Below are 24,315 nucleotides of genomic sequence, written 5' to 3'. Positions count from 1 at the left end.
CAATACACTCCTTACCATCACATGACTATACTGACCACTATCACTACACTGCTACCATCACATGACTATACTGATCACTATCACTACACTGCTTACCATCACATGACTATACTGATCACCATGACTACACTCATTACGATCACATGACTATACTGATCACCATCACTACACTCCTTACCATCACATGACTATACTGATCACCATCACTACACTCCTTACCATCACATGACTATACTGATCACTATCACTGCACTGCTTACCATCACATGACTATACTGATCGCCATCACTACACTCCTTACCATCACATGACTATACTGATCACTATCACTGCACTGCTTACCATCACATGACTATACTGATCACCATGACTACACTCCTTACCATCACATCACTATACCGATCACCATCAATACACTCCTTACCATCACATGACTATACTGATCACTATCACTGCACTGCTTACCATCACATCACTATACTGATCACCATGTCTACACTCCTTACCATCACATCACTATACCGATCACCATCAATACACTCCTTACCATCACAGCACTATACCGATCACTATCAATACACTCCTTACCATCACATCACTATACCGATCACCATCAATACACTCCTTACCATCACATGACTATATGGATCACTATCACTACACTCCTTACCATCACATGACTATACTGATCACCATGACTACACTCCTTACCATCACATGACTATACTGATCACCATAACTACACTGCTTACCATCACATGACTATACTGATCGCCATCACTACACTCCTTACCATCACATGACTATACTGATCACTATCACTGCACTGCTTACCATCACATGACTATACTGATCACCATCAATACACTCCTTACCATCACATGACTATACTGACCACTATCACTACACTGCTTACCATCACATGACTATACTGATCACTATCACTACACTGCTTACCATCACATGACTATACTGATCACCATGACTACACTCACTACGATCACATGACTATACTGATCACCATCACTACACTCCTTACCATCACATGACTATACTGATCACCATCACTACACTCCTTACCATCACATGACTATACTGATCACTATCACTGCACTGCTTACCATCACATGACTATACTGATCGCCATCACTACACTCCTTACCATCACATGACTATACTGATCACTATCACTGCACTGCTTACCATCACATGACTATACTGATCACCATGACTACACTCCTTACCATCACATCACTATACCGATCACCATCAATACACTCCTTACCATCACATGACTATACTGATCACTATCACTGCACTGCTTACCATCACATCACTATACTGATCACCATGTCTACACTCCTTACCATCACATCACTATACCGATCACCATCAATACACTCCTTACCATCACATCACTATACCGATCACCATCAATGCACTCCTTACCATCACATGACTATACTGATCACTATCACTGCACTGCTTACCATCACATCACTATACTGATCACCATGTCTACACTCCTTACCATCACAGCACTATACCGATCACCATCAATACACTCCTTACCATCACATCACTATACCGATCACCATCAATACACTCCTTACCATCACATGACTATATGGATCACTATCACTACACTCCTTACCATCACATGACTATACTGATCACCATGACTACACTCCTTACCATCACATGACTATACTGATCACCATAACTACACTGCTTACCATCACATGACTATACTGATCACCATCACTACACTCCTTACCATCACATGGCTATACTGATCACTATCACTGCACTGCTTACCATCACATGACTATACTGATCGCCATCACTACACTCCTTACCATCACATGACTATACTGATCACTGCACTGCTTACCATCACATGACTATACTGATCAACATGACTACACTCCTTACAATCACATCACTATACCGATCACCATCAATACACTCCTTACCATCACATGACTATACTGATCACTATCACTGCACTGCTTACCATCACATCACTATACTGATCACCATGTCTACACTCCTTACCATCACATCACTATACCGATCACCATCAATACACTCCTTACCATCACATGACTATATGGATCACTATCACTACACTCCTTACCATCACATGACTATACTGATCACCATGACTACACTCCTTACCATCACATGACTATACTGATCACCATAACTACACTGCTTACCATCACATGACTATACTGATCACCATCAATACACTCCTTACCATCACATGACTATACTGATCACTATCACTACATTGCTTACCATCACATGACTATACTGATCACTATCACTACACTGCTTACCATCACATGACTATACTGATCACCATGACTACACTCATTACCATCACATGACTATACTGATCACCATCACTACACTCCTTACCATCACATGACTATACTGATCACCATCACTACACTCCTTACCATCACATGACTATACTGATCACTATCACTGCACTGCTTACCATCACATGACTATACTGATCGCCATCACTACACTCCTTACCATCACATGACTATACTGATCACTATCACTGCACTGCTTACCATCACATGACTATACTGATCACCATCAATACACTCCTTACCATCACATGACTATACTGACCACTATCACTACACTGCTTACCATCACATGACTATACTGATCACTATCACTACACTGCTTACCATCACATGACTATACTGATCACCATGACTACACTCATTACGATCACATGACTATTCTGATCACCATCACTACACTCCTTACCATCACATGACTATACTGATCACCATCACTACACTCCTTACCATCACATGACTATACTGATCACTATCACTGCACTGCTTACCATCACATGACTATACTGATCGCCATCACTACACTCCTTACCATCACATGACTATACTGATCACTATCACTGCACTGCTTACCATCACATGACTATACTGATCACCATGACTACACTCCTTATCATCAGATCACTATACCGATCACCATCAATACACTCCTTACCATCACATGACTATACTGATCACTATCACTGCACTGCTTAGCATCACATCACTATACTGATCACCATGTCTACACTCCTTACCATCACATCACTATACCGATCACCATCAATACACTCCTTACCATCACAGCACTATACCGATCACCATCAATACACTCCTTACCATCACATCACTATACCGATCACCATCAATACACTCCTTACCATCACATGACTATATGGATCACTATCACTACACTCCTTACCATCACATGACTATACTGATCACCATGACTACACTCCTTACCATCACATGACTATACTGATCACCATAACTACACTGCTTACCATCACATGACTATACTGATCGCCATCACTACACTCCTTACCATCACATGACTATACTGATCACTATCACTGCACTGCTTACCATCACATGACTATACTGATCACCATCAATACACTCCTTACCATCACATGACTATACTGACCACTATCACTACACTGCTTACCATCACATGACTATACTGATCACTATCACTACACTGCTTACCATCACATCACTATACTGATCACCATGTCTACACTCCTTACCATCACATCACTATACCGATCACCATCAATACACTCCTTACCATCACAGCACTATACCGATCACCATCAATACACTCCTTACCATCACATCACTATACCGATCACCATCAATACACTCCTTACCATCACATGACTATATGGATCACTATCACTACACTCCTTACCATCACATGACTATACTGATCACCATCACTACACTCCTTACCATCACATGACTATACTGATCACCATCACTACACTCCTTACCATCACATGACTATACTGATCACTATCACTGCACTGCTTACCATCACATGACTATACTGATCGCCATCACTACCCTCCTTACCATCACATGACTATACTGATCACTATCACTGCACTGCTTACCATCACATGACTATACTGATCACCATGACTACACTCCTTACCATCACATCACTATACCGATCACCATCAATACACTCCTTACCATCACATGACTATACTGATCACTATCACTGCACTGCTTACCATCACATCACTATACTGATCACCATGTCTACACTCCTTACCATCACATCACTATACCGATCACCATCAATACAATCCTTACCATCACAGCACTATACCGATCACCATCAATACACTCCTTATCATCACATCACTATACCGATCACCATCAATACACTCCTTACCATCACATGACTATATGGATCACTATCACTACACTCCTTACCATCACATGACTATACTGATCACCATGACTACACTCCTTGCCATCACATGACTATACTGATCACCATAACTACACTGCTTACCATCACATGACTATACTGATCGCCATCACTACACTCCTTACCATCACATGACTATACTGATCACTATCACTGCACTGCTTACCATCACATCACTATACTGATCACCATGTCTACACTCCTTACCATCACATCACTATACCGATCACCATCAATACACTCCTTACCATCACATGACTATATGGATCACTATCACTACACTCCTTACCATCACATGACTATACTGATCACCATGACTACACTCCTTACCATCACATGACTATACTGATCACCATAACTACACTGCTTACCATCACATGACTATACTGATCACCATCAATACACTCCTTACCATCACATGACTATACTGATCACTATCACTACATTGCTTACCATCACATGACTATACTGATCACTATCACTACACTGCTTACCATCACATGACTATACTGATCACCATGACTACACTCATTACCATCACATGACTATACTGATCACCATCACTACACTCCTTACCATCACATGACTATACTGATCACCATCACTACACTGCTTACCATCACATGACTATACTGATCGCCATCACTACACTCCTTACCATCACATGACTATACTGATCACTATCACTGCACTGCTTACCATCACATGACTATACTGATCACCATGACTACACTCCTTATCATCAGATCACTATACCGATCACCATCAATACACTCCTTACCATCACATGACTATACTGATCACTATCACTGCACTGCTTAGCATCACATCACTATACTGATCACCATGTCTACACTCCTTACCATCACATCACTATACCGATCACCATCAATACACTCCTTACCATCACAGCACTATACCGATCACCATCAATACACTCCTTACCATCACATCACTATACCGATCACCATCAATACACTCCTTACCATCACATGACTATATGGATCACTATCACTACACTCCTTACCATCACATGACTATACTGATCACCATGACTACACTCCTTACCATCACATGACTATACTGATCACCATAACTACACTGCTTACCATCACATGACTATACTGATCGCCATCACTACACTCCTTACCATCACATGACTATACTGATCACTATCACTGCACTGCTTACCATCACATGACTATACTGATCACCATCAATACACTCCTTACCATCACATGACTATACTGACCACTATCACTACACTGCTTACCATCACATGACTATACTGATCACTATCACTACACTGCTTACCATCACATCACTATACTGATCACCATGTCTACACTCCTTACCATCACATCACTATACCGATCACCATCAATACACTCCTTACCATCACAGCACTATACCGATCACCATCAATACACTCCTTACCATCACATCACTATACCGATCACCATCAATACACTCCTTACCATCACATGACTATATGGATCACTATCACTACACTCCTTACCATCACATGACTATACTGATCACCATCACTACACTCCTTACCATCACATGACTATACTGATCACCATCACTACACTCCTTACCATCACATGACTATACTGATCACTATCACTGCACTGCTTACCATCACATGACTATACTGATCGCCATCACTACCCTCCTTACCATCACATGACTATACTGATCACTATCACTGCACTGCTTACCATCACATGACTATACTGATCACCATGACTACACTCCTTACCATCACATCACTATACCGATCACCATCAATACACTCCTTACCATCACATGACTATACTGATCACTATCACTGCACTGCTTACCATCACATCACTATACTGATCACCATGTCTACACTCCTTACCATCACATCACTATACCGATCACCATCAATACAATCCTTACCATCACAGCACTATACCGATCACCATCAATACACTCCTTATCATCACATCACTATACCGATCACCATCAATACACTCCTTACCATCACATGACTATATGGATCACTATCACTACACTCCTTACCATCACATGACTATACTGATCACCATGACTACACTCCTTGCCATCACATGACTATACTGATCACCATAACTACACTGCTTACCATCACATGACTATACTGATCGCCATCACTACACTCCTTACCATCACATGACTATACTGATCACTATCACTGCACTGCTTACCATCACATCACTATACTGATCACCATGTCTACACTCCTTACCATCACATCACTATACCGATCACCATCAATACACTCCTTACCATCACATGACTATATGGATCACTATCACTACACTCCTTACCATCACATGACTATACTGATCACCATGACTACACTCCTTACCATCACATGACTATACTGATCACCATAACTACACTGCTTACCATCACATGACTATACTGATCACCATCAATACACTCCTTACCATCACATGACTATACTGATCACTATCACTACATTGCTTACCATCACATGACTATACTGATCACTATCACTACACTGCTTACCATCACATGACTATACTGATCACCATGACTACACTCATTACCATCACATGACTATACTGATCACCATCACTACACTCCTTACCATCACATGACTATACTGATCACCATCACTACACTCCTTACCATCACATGACTATACTGATCACTATCACTGCACTGCTTACCATCACATGACTATACTGATCGCCATCACTACACTCCTTACCATCACATGACTATACTGATCACTATCACTGCACTGCTTACCATCACATGACTATACTGATCACCATCAATACACTCCTTACCATCACATGACTATACTGACCACTATCACTACACTGCTTACCATCACATGACTATACTGATCACTATCACTACACTGCTTACCATCACATGACTATACTGATCACCATGACTACACTCATTACGATCACATGACTATACTGATCACCATCACTACACTCCTTACCATCACATGACTATACTGATCACCATCACTACACTCCTTAAAATCACATGACTATACTGATCACTATCACTGCACTGCTTACCATCACATGACTATACTGATCGCCATCACTACACTCCTTACCATCACATGACTATACTGATCACCATGACTACACTCCTTACCATCACATCACTATACCGATCACCATCAATACACTCCTTACCATCACATGACTATACTGATCACTATCACTGCACTGCTTACCATCACATCACTATACTGATCACCATGTCTATACTCCTTACCATCACATCACTATACCGATCACCATCAATACACTCCTTACCATCACAGCACTATACCGATCACCATCAATACACTCCTTACCATCACATGACTATATGGATCACTATCACTACACTCCTTACCATCACACGACTATACTGTTCACCATGACTACACTCCTTACCATCACATGACTATACTGATCACCATAACTACACTGCTTACCATCACATGACTATACTGATCACCATCAATACACTCCTTACCATCACATGACTATACTGATCACTATCACTACACTGCTTACCATCACATGACTATACTGATCACTATCACTACACTGCTTACCATCACATGACTATACTGATCATCATGACTACACTCATTACCATCACATGACTATACTGATCACCATCACTACACTCCTTACCATCAAATGACTATACTGATCAACATCACTACACTCCTTACCATCACATGACTATACTGATCACTATCACTGCACTGCTTACCATCACATGACTATACTGATCGCCATCACTACACTCCTTACCATCACATGACTATACTGATCACTATCACTGCACTGCTTACCATCACATGACTATACTAATCACCATGACTACACTCCTTACCATCACATCACTATACCGATCACCATCAATACACTCCTTATCATCACATGACTATACTGATCACTATTACTGCACTGCTTACAATCACATCACTATACTGATCACCATGTCTACACTCCTTACCATCACATCACTATACCGATCACCATCAATACACTCCTTACCATCACAGCACTATACCGATCACCATCAATACACTCCTTACCATCACATCACTATACCGATCACCATCAATACACTCCTTACCATCACATGACTATATGGATCACTATCACTACACTGCTTACCATCACATGACTATACTGACCACCATGACTACACTCCTTACCATCACATGACTATACTGATCACCATGACTACACTCCTTACCATCACATGAATATACTGATCACTATCACTGCACTGCTTACCATCACATGACTATACTGATCACCATGACTACACTCCTTACCATCACATCACTATACCGATCACCATCAATACACTCCTTACCATCACATGACTATACTGATCACTATCACTGCACTGCTTACCATCACATGACTATACTGATCACTATCACTACACTCCTTACCATCACATCACTATACGGATCACTATCACTACACTGCTTACCATCACATGACTATACTGATCACCATCAATACACTCCTTACCATCACATGACTATACTGATCACTATCACTACACTGCTTACCATCACATGACTATACTGATCACCATCAATACACTCCTTACCATCACATGACTATACTGATCACTATCACTACACTGCTTACCATCACATGACTATACTGATCACCATCAATACACTCCTTACCATCACATGACTATACTGATCACCATCAATACACTCCTTACCATCACATAACTATACTGATCACTATCACTACACTGCTTACCATCACATGACTATACTGATCACCATCAATACACTCCTTACCATCACATGACTATACTGATCACCATCACTACACTGCTTACCATCACATGACTATACTGATCACCATCAATACACTCCTTGCCATCACATGACTATACTGATCACTATCACTACACTGCTTACCATCACATGACTATACTGATCACCATCACTACACTCCTTACCATCACATGACTATACTGATCACCATCAATACACTGCTTACCATCACATGACTATACTGATCACTATCACTACACTGCTTACCATTACATGACTATACTGATCACCATCAATACACTCCTTACAATCACATGACTATACTGATCACCATCACTACACTGCTTACCATCACATGACTATACTGATCACCACCAATACACTCCTTGCCATCACATGACTATACTGATCACTATCACTACACTGCTTACCATCACATGACTATACTGATCACCACCAATACACTCCTTGCCATCACATGACTATACTGATCACCATCAATACACTCCTTACCATCACATGACTATACTGATCACCATCAATACACTCCTTGCCATCACATGACTATACTGATCACCATCACTACACTGCTTACCATCACATGACTATACTGATCACCATCACTACACTGCTTACCATCACATGACTATACTGATCACCATCACTACACTCCTTACCATCACATGACTATACTGACCACCATGACTGCACTCCTTACCATCACATGACTATACTGATCACCATGACTACACTCCTTACCATCACATGACTATACTGATCACTATCACTGCACTGCTTACCATCACATCACTATACTGATCACTATCACTACACTCCTTAAAATCACATCACTATACGGATCACTATCACTACACTGCTTACCATCACATGACTATACTGATCACCATCAATACACTCCTTACCATCACATGACTATACTGATCACTATCACTACACTGCTTACCATCACATGACTATACTGATCACCATCAATACACTCGTTGCCATCACATGACTATACTGATCACTATCACTACACTGCTTACCATCACATGACTATACTGATCACCATCACTACACTGCTTACCATCACATGACTATACTGATCACCACCAATACACTCCTTGCCATCACATGACTATACTGATCACCATCACTACACTGCTTACCCTCACATGACTATACTGATCACCACCAATACACTCCTTGCCATCACATGACTATACTGATCACTATCACTACACTGCTTACCATCACATGACTATACTGATCACCATCAATACACTCCTTGCCATCACATGACTATACTGATCACCATCAATACACTCCTTGCCATCACATGACTATACTGATCACCATCACTACACTCCTTACCATCACATGACTATACTGATCACCATCAATACACTCCTTGCCATCACATGACTATACTGATCACTATCACTACACTGCTTACCATTACATGACTATACTGATCACCATCACTACACTCCTTACCATCACATGACTATACTGACCACCATGACTACACTCCTTACCATCACATGACTATACTGATCACCATGACTACACTCCTTACCATCACATCACTATACCGATCACCATCAATACACTCCTTACCATCACATGACTATACTGATCACTATCACTGCACTGCTTACCATCACATCACTATACCGATCACCATCACTACACTCCTTACCATCACATCACTATACGGATCACTATCACTACACTGCTTACCATCACATGACTATACCGATCACCATCAATACACTCCTTACCATCACATGACTATACTGATCACTATCACTACACTGCTTACCATCACATGACTATACTGATCACCATCAATACACTCCTTACCATCATATGACTATACTGATCACTATCACTACACTGCTTACCATCACATGACTATACTGATCACCATCAATACACTCCTTACCATCACATGGCTATACTGATCACCATCACTACACTCCTTACCATCACATGACTATACTGATCACCATCAATACACTCCTTACCATCACATGACTATACTGATCACTATCACTACACTGCTTACCATCACGATTATACTGATCACCATCAATACACTCCTTACCATCACATGACTATACTGATCACCATCACTACACTGCTTACCATCACATGACTATACTGATCACCACCAATACACTCCTTACCATCACATGACTATACTGATCACTATCACTACACTGTTTACCATCACATGACTATACTGATCACCATCAATACACTCCTTGCCATCACATGACTATACTGATCACCATCAATACACTCCTTGCCATCACATGACTATACTGATCACCATCACTACACTCCTTACCATCACATGACTATACTGATCACCATCAATACACTCCTTGCCATCACATGACTATACTGATCACCATCACTACACTGCTTACCATCACATGACTATACTGATCACCATCAATACACTCCTTACCATCACATGACTATGCTGATCACCATCAATACACTCCTTACAATCACATCACTATACTGATCACCATCACTACACTCCTTACCATCACAGGCATTCGTTTTGGAACCTAGGAAGACATGTAACCCTTTCTTGCAACACTGGAGAATTGGGCAGTACGTTTTAGAGAGTGGCGTGCGCGCCCACTCTCTCTGTCCACTGCTTCTTCTTTGAGGAGTACAGGTAGTAAACAGAGGGTGGATTGGTACCTGGCAGTACATCAGATGGTTCCAAAACTAGGGCAATGAGACATTGAGCCCCTTTCCAGAGTTGGTCCAAATTGAACTCTCCTGACAGTAAGTCAATGACCACAACTTTGGCTTGAGTGGACATTGCATTGCTGGTTAATGCCTTCTCCTGCCCCACTGAACACAATGGAACAGTCAATGCTGTAATGCTCAAATGCAGAATTAATTTCGATATTTGTAGGCTGGTTTAGACATTAACCATGCACCAGCCAGAACCTAAATAAGCCTGAGAGAAGTGAGGGCCTTAGCAAGGGTTCAGGTCCGTTAATGGGCAAAACTGCCTACAGGCACCGGAATTGGCTCCCGCGTTCATAAAATGTGGCAGTGATAACAGGTGAACTCAAATGACCGTTACAACAATTACCAAACAAATTTCCCCCCAAAGAAAATAGCAAAGAGAGGACGTTTTACTATTTCCATGGCCGGGAGCGAGTGCAACGAAGAGGAGGAGCCAAGCAAGGTGGGCGGAGGGGTAAGTGGGGAGAGCAGAGTGGTGGGGGCGGGGCATGGGTACATGAAGGGATGGGTGCAGTGAGAGCAGGCAAGTGTGTGGCTCTGGGCAATGGCTGTGAGACGGAAAGTGACAGACATGGCAGAGAGTCACCGCAGACTAGGGGAGAATGCAGGCGTCTTCTGCTGGTTTACAGTCATGTTGTCCTCTCCATATTGGCTGGTGCTCCACCTCTGGTGCTTATGTGAGTTACAGCACTGACTGCTATAGGTCATTCTCTACATTTATGGTCCATTAATTCGTAAGAAAGTACTCCATTCCCAATGTACTTAAGTCATATTGTGAGCATATGCATTTGTTCACATTGATCTGTCACTGAATCCATATAACAAAATGCAGGGCCTCATTGGGCCTCATTATGGGTGACCCGGTCCGGTAGAAATGCTGGGATGTTTACAGGGCTGGCTCACTTCGACTCTGCTGGTAGGGACAGTGAACTACCGGTAGGCCTGACCTGCTGGGCGTTCAGGCCCCTACCGGCAGAGTATTCACTGACTCACCGGCACCGCTAACAACAGTGACAGTGATTCAGTGGTTCCCATCTCATGGAGTCCTATCAGTCCATGGAATGGGCACCTACTGCCATTGCCAGCACACGTAATATCCTGGTAACACCGGTATATCGGGCGCCGGTAATGGTAAGGCGAGTTTGCCGGTAACCCGCAGGTAGTACAGGTGGGTTACCAGCAAACTCGCAATGAGGCCCATTGACTACAAATGGCATGATATAATAAATATTTAGCTATTGATATTTAAGAGGTGCTATTAAGCCCTCCCAAAAATTTACAGAAATTACTTAATTCCCTTAAATTAAGAGCAATCATTCATGATGATGCCAGGCTGAAACTATTAAAAGAAAATGATACATTTAGTGGGTGTTATGTCCCTGCTCATTCAAACCTGTGTCATAGAGTTTTGTAACTACCTTTTACTACTAGATAATAACGAAATCTAGCCAGCTGTAGAATATATTCAACTATTACTCACCCAGACTCTGGAGATTTTCCTGAACTGAAAGTATCTTTTTCTCATAGTAGGACTGTGCAGCATTGATGTCATCAGAAACAGAATAAACTTTCCTAAAGACTGAAAATAGTATGGTGAGCGTTAGAGAGGACAAGGATTATTTCAGCAATGTTAAAAAAACAGATGGTGCATTGATGGAGTGACAGGTCGCACACGCCTGTAAATCCCAGGTTAAAAAACGCATTATGGAGGATTTGGTGCTATGTTTACTGCTACTTACAAGATTGTATGCCATGAAAACAAGCATTGGCACAGTTTTGATTTATGTGTAATTTGTGATAGGCATTTACCAGATGCTGTCATATTGGCACCACGGGGCCATAAAATGGTGATATCTATAAAAGGGTGTGAGAACCTAGGTATGTGACAGCAGTGCCTAGCAAACACCAATTTAATACCTATGAACAATCATAAACTGACAGGCATGCCAATGGTTGCTTTTAACAGGAGTGCAAAGCAAGGAGCATATCCAAGGACGCACATTTTGCTTATAAAGGAAGTGGGTAAAGGCAGACTTGGCCTATAAATCCTTATTACACCAGCATCTTATTAAAGCTGCAGTCAAGCACACTGGCAGGAAATAACACTGGCGGGCCAAATACAGTAGACAGTTTGAGGTTACCAACTGACTGCGCTAGCCCAATAAGAGCCCAGAATGGTGTGATTCAAGGGTAAGGGGCAGCTAATGGGCGGAAATTGCCATAGGGATCAGTAGGGCAAGGGGCCATCAATGGGTTTAATAAAAAGACAAACAACAGCCACAAGCTATGTGTCCCTCCTCACATTTAATCTCCCTCCTTCTGTACTTCGAAGCAATCATGTAAGTTGACACTGAGATACCCACTAACAGCCAAACTAATGAAAGAGTGACGAGAATTGATTTTATCTGGAAATATGTTGTTTTTTACACAGAAATGGCTGGCACATTTTATCACATTTGGACTTTGTTCCTGCACCCTAACCCTCAAACTTTCTACACTTCACCTTTCATAGGTAGTGCCTTAACTGCTTTTAAAACCTCATCCTTTTACACTAATAAATGTATATGATACATAAATAATTGACAATGCCATTGTGCTACCAAGTGATATAATTAAGTGTAAGATGAATTGTCTATGGAGTTTCAGAAAATAACTTTTCTTAATAACCTTTGAACCCTCCAATCAAAATATCTGAAGAAATTCCACAGTAAAAATTGGTGAAAGATTCCTCTACATGGAAAATTTCAGAACTATTCAAAGATGGCTTGAAATTTTTTTTAAATGTTGTTTTGATTGCGTTTTGAACAACTTTTAACAACAGATTGTCTCAAAGGGACAAACAGAAATTGGCCCAAATATCTCAAAATTGACCACTTCGATTTTCAAGAATGTTAGCATGAACCCAGATCTCGTCATGGGATGGTGCATGCAAACCAAATGTGAAAATTGAGCTGGCACATTTCAAGATATTTCCAATTTTAAAATATATCTATATATGAAACAATTACAGAAGTGTAGAAGATGTAGTTTCATACATGTATGCTCCTATACATTTGAAAACTCACCTTGAAGTTAGGACTTATAAAAGATGCAAATTGCTTACATATATGAAATGTAAATCTCCTATCCGACTCTTAGAGTTATTGAAAACTCATAGTAAAGTTTCACCTCACTTTAATGTGAGATTTTATACGTATATGATGCATATAATGCAAAAGTAGAATGAACACACATTTTATGTATGAACTGTAAATGTACATGTGGGAGATATACATTTTGTGCATGTACAGTAATCTATGTATGGAAACTCACATGAAACTCAGGAATGACTTTGATGTCAGTTTCAAGGAGATGTAAATTGTTTGCATGTATGAACTGTACAACTGTTATACGCATTTTATGTGTATAAAAACTCACATGAAAGGTGAACCTGACTTCAATGTGAGTTTTCATAATTAGAGGAGGCATATAGGACATGTGCAGATAAAGGCTTTATGTCAAACACTCATACGTTACTTATATGCCATATATTCAGATGCTACACACCTACACACCAAACACTCATAGACCTTACACCACACATTCTTACAACACATGCACATGGGACACTCACACATATGACACCCTTACTTACGACACACACACAAAACACAAACATTCATCATTTGCACACCTTTGATACTAACACTTACGAAATTCACTCGTATGAGGGGCGTCTACAAGACATGCCCTTACTCTGCATGCTCTTGCACCACCCACTTTTACTCCACAAACTCTTATGACACGCACATACTTACTAAACGCACTTAGGACACACACTCCTACGACACATGCTCTTACCACACACACTTACAACACACTCACTTATTACACACTCACGTATGACACATGCATTTGTGATACACTCTCTTATGACACACTTCTACAACACAAATTTTTAATATGTATGTGAAACATATGGAAATCTAAATTGTATACATGTATGAAATGCAAAACACTTATAAGCAATCTTAAGACACACAAGTATGCCACCCAGTCACTTATGGGCTGGAAGACTTTCTAAATGAATGGACATATTCTATACAAGCTCGGCATGTATGTGCAACAAATGAACATTACTTACATCTACACTTCAATACATATAAAAAACTGACATCAAAGTCAAGACTAACTTCGATGTTAATTATCAAATCTATAGACAAGTTTTAAATTATGTAAATTTTTGAAATGTAAACCGTATGCGTTATGCCCCATCAGCACATACGCTAATGCATACATACGGCAAACACTTACTACCTAAACTTATACAACATACACTCATAGACTATATGCCACATTCCCGGCAAGAAAACCACACTGAAATGATATATTGAAAAATTCACTGAATTATAAACACTTGTTCTGTACCACTACAAATCCAACCTTAACTCCCATTTCAAGTGTTAGGCAGGTTACATGAATTCCTTAGTTAAAGTGAGTGTTAAAGTTGAATTTGTAGAGGCATGGAGTGAGTGTTAATACTTCTGAGTTTTATGGTTGAACTTGCATTGGTATGCAATGAGTGTGTGTACCTTAACTATGTCATTATCACTCTTCATACGCTAACTTTTTGTGAGATTAACCTTATGTCATGATTGAAAACGTTTTGATATCTAATAAGCACACACACACCGCTTGTGTTGAGAAACGTTATGTATAAAACAGCACTACCCTATAGGCAAAGGCCATTTCCTGGAGTTAAAGGCAGCATTTGAGCTAATTTACATACCCACAATGCATTGCTCATGCATCTCTGTACTGAAGGTGAACTTCCCGTGATGATTACAGGGTGGCGTTTCGTGGTGTGTATGACTATGGTCAAATGGCTTATAATACTTTCACATTTCAAGTGGCAAGGTTTTTTCCAAGCCTTTATAAAAATGCTGTCCAGACAAGTGCTCGACTGTAAATTGGTCGAAAACCAAATGGTCGAATTTTTTTTAAAATTTATATATGTATTTTTTTGGTTTCCGTTTAGGGAAAAAAAAGGGTTTTTTAGAAAAAAAGGGGGGTTGGAGGGGGACCCCCCCCAAAAAAAGGGGTGTAAATAAAAAAATAAAAAAATAAAAAATTCGACCATTTGGCTTTCGACCAAATTGGTTCGACCATTTGTTCAGTCGACCAAATTTTTTCGACCAAATGTCTGGCAACCATAAAAACCCATCATAACGTTTCTGAACATGATCCAATGCTCCAACTACAAGCTTGTCAAACTTTAATCTATGCATGTTCTGGGTGAGACATGCGTGCAGTTATCTGCATCCTTGTGAGCTGCCTGTCATGGGTTGAAAAATGCTGTTCATAAATAACACTGCTTTATAGACGCAGAAAATCTTCCAGGAGCTAAAGGCTTTCATTTGTGCTGATTTGTGTACAGGAATGCATCACTCCAGATGATGGTTACTGAGTTGTGTGGCTTGGCTAAAACGGCTCGTTATAATATCTATACACACACATTGTGACACATGTTCTGTGAAATGATGTCAATACATGAAGGAGAACATGCCTCCCACTTCAGAGATTAAGCTAGCAGAGACAAGAGCTGGACACATGAGGGAAAGGGGACTGTATTTTGAGGAAGGGTGGTGGTTGTTCGGGGACTAATATTTACTTGTATTAAAACACATGCTGTCAGCATGGCCTATGCCATCACCCATTCTACACCTTTGTAAATGGGCTGTTGTTAAAAGGCTTGCAAAGGATATCTTTGCATATACGTCCCGCCCCGTCCCTTCCAATCGGGGAGCTTTGGCTCAGCCACAAATCGGAAATCCTGGCTTCCCAAGTGCCAGCATTCCAAACGATGCATCATGTTACATTTTTTCCTCTTTACGATCCAGTCAAAAATGCTGGCGCAGGCAATTCAATGCAGCCGGCTCGCCTCTACCTTAAATAAACCAGCCCTTCTGCGCAATGTCTGCATACCATTTCCAAGTATTCTTCTCGAGCAAATAAGGCAAGATTGTCATTAATCTGATGCAAGTCTCAAAAACATGCTGGAGGGCAGCCAAAGTTGAAATAGCGGGCTGATTCTGGTTCTGGGGAGGTAAAGGGCTCAGCACGTGCGCCGTGGACAGCAACATCGTAGACAGGAAGCCTGCGATGGATCAGCAAGAAGCCAATCACTAGGTCTGGAGGTGGCACCTGCAGGAGGTCCTTCATTAGTATGCAATGGAGACTGCGTGCAATCTTAATAGCTAGTCCGCCTCAATGCCAAATGAAAAGCAAATATTGGCAATGCAAACAGTTTGGGCTCTTGTGTAGGCATGGGAAAGGCACTTGCCAGATACAGCCGTAGCAGTATTAACTGGCGATTGATGGTAGACGGTCAAAATGGTGCGAGTACCCGGGCATCTTATTCCAGTGTTTGGCAAATGCCTAATACTTATACACAAGCCAAAACTGTGGGCTTTGACTTCAGTGAAGGACACACGGAGTGCTTATAAATCGAGTGGCTGAAGGGAGACTTGGTAAGACATTGTTGTGACACCATTAGCGGGTGTACAGCTCCAATTAAGTCATACACTCTCATACGACTGATTTGAAAAACACTGGCAGGCAGTTTGAGTGCAAAGTTTGATGGTAAGGCTAGTAGCGACCTCAAAGAGTTCCCACGAGGTGGTGTTTTGTGCGGGGAGGGGTAGGAACTGGGTCAGAATGGCCATAAGGATGAGCATGGCCATGGGAAGTCAATGGGTGGGCACATAAGCAACCAACACCTGTAGGCTGTGTGCCCCTCCTCATACGCCATTTATCCCCATCTGTATTCTAGTGCAATAGTTTTGCCTCATAGGAGTCCCTAATAGCCCAAACTAACAAGTGGTGCTTCTTTTTGTACTTGCACCTTCTTATTACTGGAGGGGATTGTTGTTATTCATTCGGAACACTTCCAAGTGGGCTCAACTGCTTTAGAGAGCAGGTCCAGAAACATTATTTTAGGATCCCAGATAGCTCCTCTTTCAAGATTAAACTATTCCAGGGTGGGCATCTGCTCAACTCTGTTCCCAAGTCCTGGATTCCAGCACCATTTATGCCTTACACACCAAGAGAGCCATCAGTACCACTCAATAATGCCATCCTAAGGTATAATGACCCCACCTGAAATCAATAAGGCTATTAACACTTTGTAGTCACATGAAATAGGGTATGCAATGTAGGCTGCTAAGCTGCTGCTGAAGTCAGAATGTTTGAAATGCAGTGAATAATTAAGCAGTATAACCTGAGAGGGGGGCATTACTGAGCCACGTAATGCCCTGGGCCAGTTAAAATGATAGTCAGGGGCATTACCTGCCCCAGTAATGCCCCCCGGCTGCATGGGTAATATTGCTATTATTATCCAGGCACATTCTACCGGGGTACTAATAGTGGGTTATTTGTAAGTTGAGAAACGTGTTAACTGTTTCTCAACTTCAGAAAACACTATAAGATAATATGGCCGCCATGGATCGGGGAGAAGGGCACTACAGGTTCCATGCTCCATTTCCATGGCGGCTCGTCGCTTGTCCGGGATGCGCCGGGAAGACTATTGTTCTCAGCACGTGGAGGGAAAGCAGTGCAAGGTTAGTGCTATGGGGTGGGAATGGTGGTCTAAATGTGTGGATAAGGAGGCTGTGGGTGGGGAATGGGAACGTGTGGGCGCAGGGGACCACTTACCTGTATACCCGGCAGGGGAAGATGGCGGCCTCCAGCTCTGAAGAGGCTTGCAGCGAGGGCTTTACCATGTAGTAAGCCCCCGTTCTGACCCTCCTCATTGGCTGGGAGGCCGAAACCACACCCCTGCCAGGTACTAATAGACTTAACTACCTGTGTGTGGGTACCAGCCAATCACCTTCCAGAATGTTGGGCTGTATCTGGTCACTCACTTTCTCTGCCCCTTTCTGTACCCCTTTCCCACATATCCCCCACTGCCCCTGGTCCTGCTTTTCTTGAGCCCCTGACCCAAACTTAACAGCCGCAGTGACATTCGCAGACACAACGCACTGCCTCTTATATGCTGCTTTCTCCTGCCATCCTGAAAAATGTGTGATGGGACTTGCTCCAGGCCCATGCTTCCTATTCCATGGCGGCCATCTTACAAAATGTACAAATTGCTCCCAGGTTGCTATACTGTTTCTTTCAAATTAGGTTTGACTGAAGTACCGTGTCAAAATCTAGAATTAACTCTTATGGTCGCCGGACTTTTGGAGGCACTTAGTATAGCTGGCTTAAGACTCCAAAAGCAGAAAGAAACAACTTAGCCACCTTGTCAGCACATTTCACATTTTTGATACAGTATTCAAATCCAACCTAAGGTTCCTCCACCTCATAGCCAGAAACATTTGAAAACTATAAGTTCCATGTACTCCAATTTCTACGTTATTTGGCCTGAGAATCTAGAATCAAAAAAATAATTGTCACCTGCGTCCTAGGTAAACTAATTGGGTTTACACCAGTTGCCTTGAGGAACCGCCCTATGGCGGTTTTGATATACAACACCAATAAAATCCTTTTGAACTAATTAGGGTCCACCTCATGATTACACATGAAAGATTAAAGATATCTCTCTACTGATTACAGCTTGGTGACGTAACCAAATAGAGCGCTTGAGTCAATAATGAGCTAGAATCAGCCCCATTCAGTAATGCCCATTTAGATGGAAACGGGCACCTCACAACCCAGAGTGGGACGGGTATGCCCAGATGTGGGTCCCGTGCTTGCTGGGTTTAGAGATCCAAGCTACTCCTACCTGATAAGGCCCAACAAGGCTGAAACGTGTCTGGTGATGCTTGTGGTCTTGTGCAGAAGGGATGCAACCAAGCCGATTGGGCAGGACTGCCCCGTTTGGGGGTGGCACAGAACCTGATTTGCATGTGGTCTTTCCCCTTTTGTAATAGATTGCCAGACTGAAGAACGAGGCTCTGGAGGCTTGCCCAGAGCAATGCCAGAGATTAAGATTAATTCTAAAACTTCCAACCATCACCTCTTTTGTTTTTCTATGATCACCTCATAAAGTAGAAGATGGGCATTGAGACACTACTCACTCCTCACTGCTCACAATATGTTTACTATTTATATGGCTTTCTGTGAGGGCCTTTTGAGAGATAAATACATTTTATTATTTGAATTGTATATTCTGACACTCAACTGCTGGATTAGATGCATCGGGGGAGCAGACGAAGAAAGGGTAAAAGGGTGGATCCCTGAACTTTAAGGTGGGAGCGGTGTAAGGTGGCATGGAAACATTTCACTAGACAAAGTTACTGCAATGTAGTGTTCCTTTCACAATTAGAAAATAATGTAAAATGACCATCAAATCATTCACAATTTTGCAATCATATTTATTAGCTATAAAGCAAATTCTCCCAACATTAGCTTAACTCCTTCTCCATTAGTTTACTATTTTTATAAGCAATAGAAAAAATCAGATTGCCAACAAGCAAACTAAAAAAACCAGCCTCTTGGAAGGCCAGTTCTACCCTGGGAATTTAGGAAGGTTGAGAATGACATTAATAGAGATACAAGCAAAAGACTAACTTGCCCTGAGGGCAAGGTACTTACTTAAGGACGCGAGCACCGCAACAACTATGACGATGAGCACAAAGATAGCGTAGAGAACCTTGACGGCTGTCTGCAGGGAGAGGTTCCGCTGGCATCTGCTGCAGCTGGTCCTCGGCCGCCCTGAATTGAGAAGAAAGGAAAGAGATGGTTTGTTACTGTCCCAACAGTGCACTGACAGAAAGTGGACACTCTGCCAAGTTTGCTGCGTGAAGGTTGTTCAAATGTCAGTACTAGAGCTTCCAGAACTTCATACATTCTTACTTCATATTTGATAACCCAAATGCAGAGGTCAGGAGCGGGCTTACCCCTCGCTCTGGACCGAATGCATAATGCCTCGCGATTAAGTGACTGAGGGCCTCATTACATGGATGGCGGTGAACCATGGCGCTATTAGCGCCATGGTTCATGCCGGTAAAATACTGGCACTGCCTTGGTGGAAAGGGGAATTACCGCTCTATTCCAAGGTTGGCGGGGCGGTAATTCCCCCTTCCACCATTGCCCTTCCGCAGTCCCATTTTTGCCCCATAGGGCTCTATTGCAATGGGGAAGGTGCTAATTACGGTACCGCAATTTGCGGTACCGTAATCAGCTCCACTGGTCCCTTTGCGGGTTGGTTTTTAACGCCTGCAAAAAGCAGGCGTTAAATTCCCCAACCCGCAAAGGGACCTCGTAGTAAGGCGGTAAGGATTTACCGGTACTCAGCTCCACGGTAATCAGCTCCACTGGTCCCTTTGCGGGTTGGTTTTTAACGCCTGCAAAAAGCAGGCGTTAAATTCCCCAACCCGCAAAGGGACCTCGTAGTAAGGCGGTAAGGATTTACCGGTAAAAAACCGGTACCAGTAAACCCTTACTGCCATCCGTGTAATGAGGCCCTGAGACTTTAAAGCATTATCCTTTACTTCAAAGCATCCAACTTGCCTGTGCATTCAATTTCCTAGTAAGGAGAAAACCATGGCGCATTGATAAATTACAATCTAATTGAGTTCATAAATAGGGCGGTAAGTGCTGACAGACCAACCATAACAAGTAAGCAAAGAAATAGGGATTATGCCTGTGCTCAGGCTGCCCGCCACACCCACCCCCACTGGAATTGGGATCATCCCCTACAGTTTTTCCCACTTTGTATGATGTTTGCATGAGTGTATTTGTGTATCAATGTAAAGCATGCTATGGTAGACGCCATGTTTAATGTGTACCTTTCCCCATATACATGGTCTTCCATGTATATGTAGGCCTGATACTGTAACTCAATGCACGCCATTACATTGCCTGTATGTATAGGATTTATAAGGCGCATACCTAGCTGGGTAGCAATGGCGCGCTGGATATAGGGAACACACCAGTAGGTTACAAGTTAGGGTGGAAAGGGGAGCACAGGAAGAGGGCCCACTTTCAGTTATATTGAAAAGAAATTAAGCAACTATGTGAACGGATGAAATAACACCATCTAAGACTAGATAACCAAAAGCAACAATACGATACAACACGCCTTAGGAACAACAATGAGAGGAGGACTTTGAAGAATCAATGAACTATATAATTCTAATGAATCAGGATAACATGAGACCAATAGTACTTTCATAACATATATAGCAATTTGCAGTTAACAGATCTGATGAATTGTATGGCCCTGAGAAAGCCTTACAGGCGAAACACATAGTACGTGCACCAGGGGAGTACATTGGATAATAAAGACACAGTGTACGCCCTTCTCATTGAATTATCAACACGCTGTAACATACGTGTTGCATTAGTTCCGTAGATTTTAATACAACTGTGAGAATATTAGCTCTGAGACTACATAATTCTGCATCATTCTTTGTATTATTATTAGCATTATTATTATCATATTATCAGGGTATTTATTGAAGGCGGATCTAGTTTCAGGAAGCAATGGAGTGCTTTGCAATCATAGGGGGTGAAGCACAACTTTAGGGAGCATAGAAACAAGAGAGTGGGGATCTAACAGAGGGAGGGCAATTGTCAGCACTGGTTCTACAAGTAACCAGTAACAATCTATTGCACTAGATTGTCACTCTGTGTATATATATATTTGGTCCGTGGAACTCTTTCTCTAATGTTATAGATTCGGGTAATAGGTAAAGGCATACATCCTGAAGTGATATGCAGAAGGGGACAGATAATTATGGGGAATACACTATACAAGGAGAAGGTGGTGTGAAGAATTCGACCATCAGCATGGTGGGTGTGCGCTCTACTGGGCTTTTGAGAAATTTTATATGAAACTGAATGATGGTAGACCAATCTCTGGAAAACGTGTGGGGCTAATCCGCACAGGTTTGCCTATGCTTACCACATGACATACGTATAGACCTGTTTACTCAGGGTGGACACAGCCTACAAGCTTAGTCCCCCCTGTCAAGAATGCATCATGTCATCTCAGAAGGGGGAGGGCCAAACATTCCCCCAGGGCCAAACATTCCCCCTGTGATGGCCAGCCTAACAAACTAACAAAGGCTCGATGGATCCACCCTTTCCTTTTGGTGAGCACTGTAGAAGCTGGCAGCATTCGCATGCTAATCAGCGTTTAATTCAAACAGGCCCACATGAGGCATGGCTGCAGATGCTAACCAAGGAGACAAGAAACCCCAACACCATTTGATATGCACTGTGTCAACTTGAAGCTTGCTCCTGCCCTTAGTATCGATGACACTCAAATGTCATGTCTGGGACTGCGTGTATTGCATTAGACATTACCGCAGGGGGACTCCATTCAGAATGTACAAGCATGTGTTTTGGTAGAGCCAGAAAATCCAGTCTCGCCACAGCTTCAAGGGAGACCTGTCACTTTAATCAGGTACTACAGA

At 42.0% G+C, this 24,315-nt stretch overlaps 1 protein-coding gene across 3 annotated transcripts in view; it reads right to left on the bottom strand.

Annotated features, from left to right (window-relative positions):
- SCARA3 (scavenger receptor class A member 3) overlaps positions 1-24,315 on the bottom strand; it is a 271,642-nt gene that overhangs the window by 74,435 nt on the left and 172,892 nt on the right. For all 3 annotated transcript variants that reach the window (XM_069605622.1, XM_069605623.1, XM_069605624.1), the window contains exons 3-4: positions 21,488-21,607; positions 13,392-13,490 (exon numbers count right to left, since the gene is read on the bottom strand). In XM_069605622.1, the coding sequence (XP_069461723.1) occupies positions 13,392-13,490; positions 21,488-21,607 (219 nt within the window). The remainder of the gene's footprint in view (positions 1-13,391; positions 13,491-21,487; positions 21,608-24,315) is intronic.

The sequence above is a fragment of the Ambystoma mexicanum genome, chromosome 4p (assembly GCF_040938575.1).
Source record: "Ambystoma mexicanum isolate Mex_15411 chromosome 4p, UKY_AmexF1_1, whole genome shotgun sequence".
In the NCBI taxonomy this organism is placed as follows: Eukaryota; Metazoa; Chordata; class Amphibia; order Caudata; family Ambystomatidae; genus Ambystoma; species Ambystoma mexicanum.
Note: the sequence above shows the minus strand (reverse complement) of the source record. Positions and strands in the feature narration are given on the sequence as shown.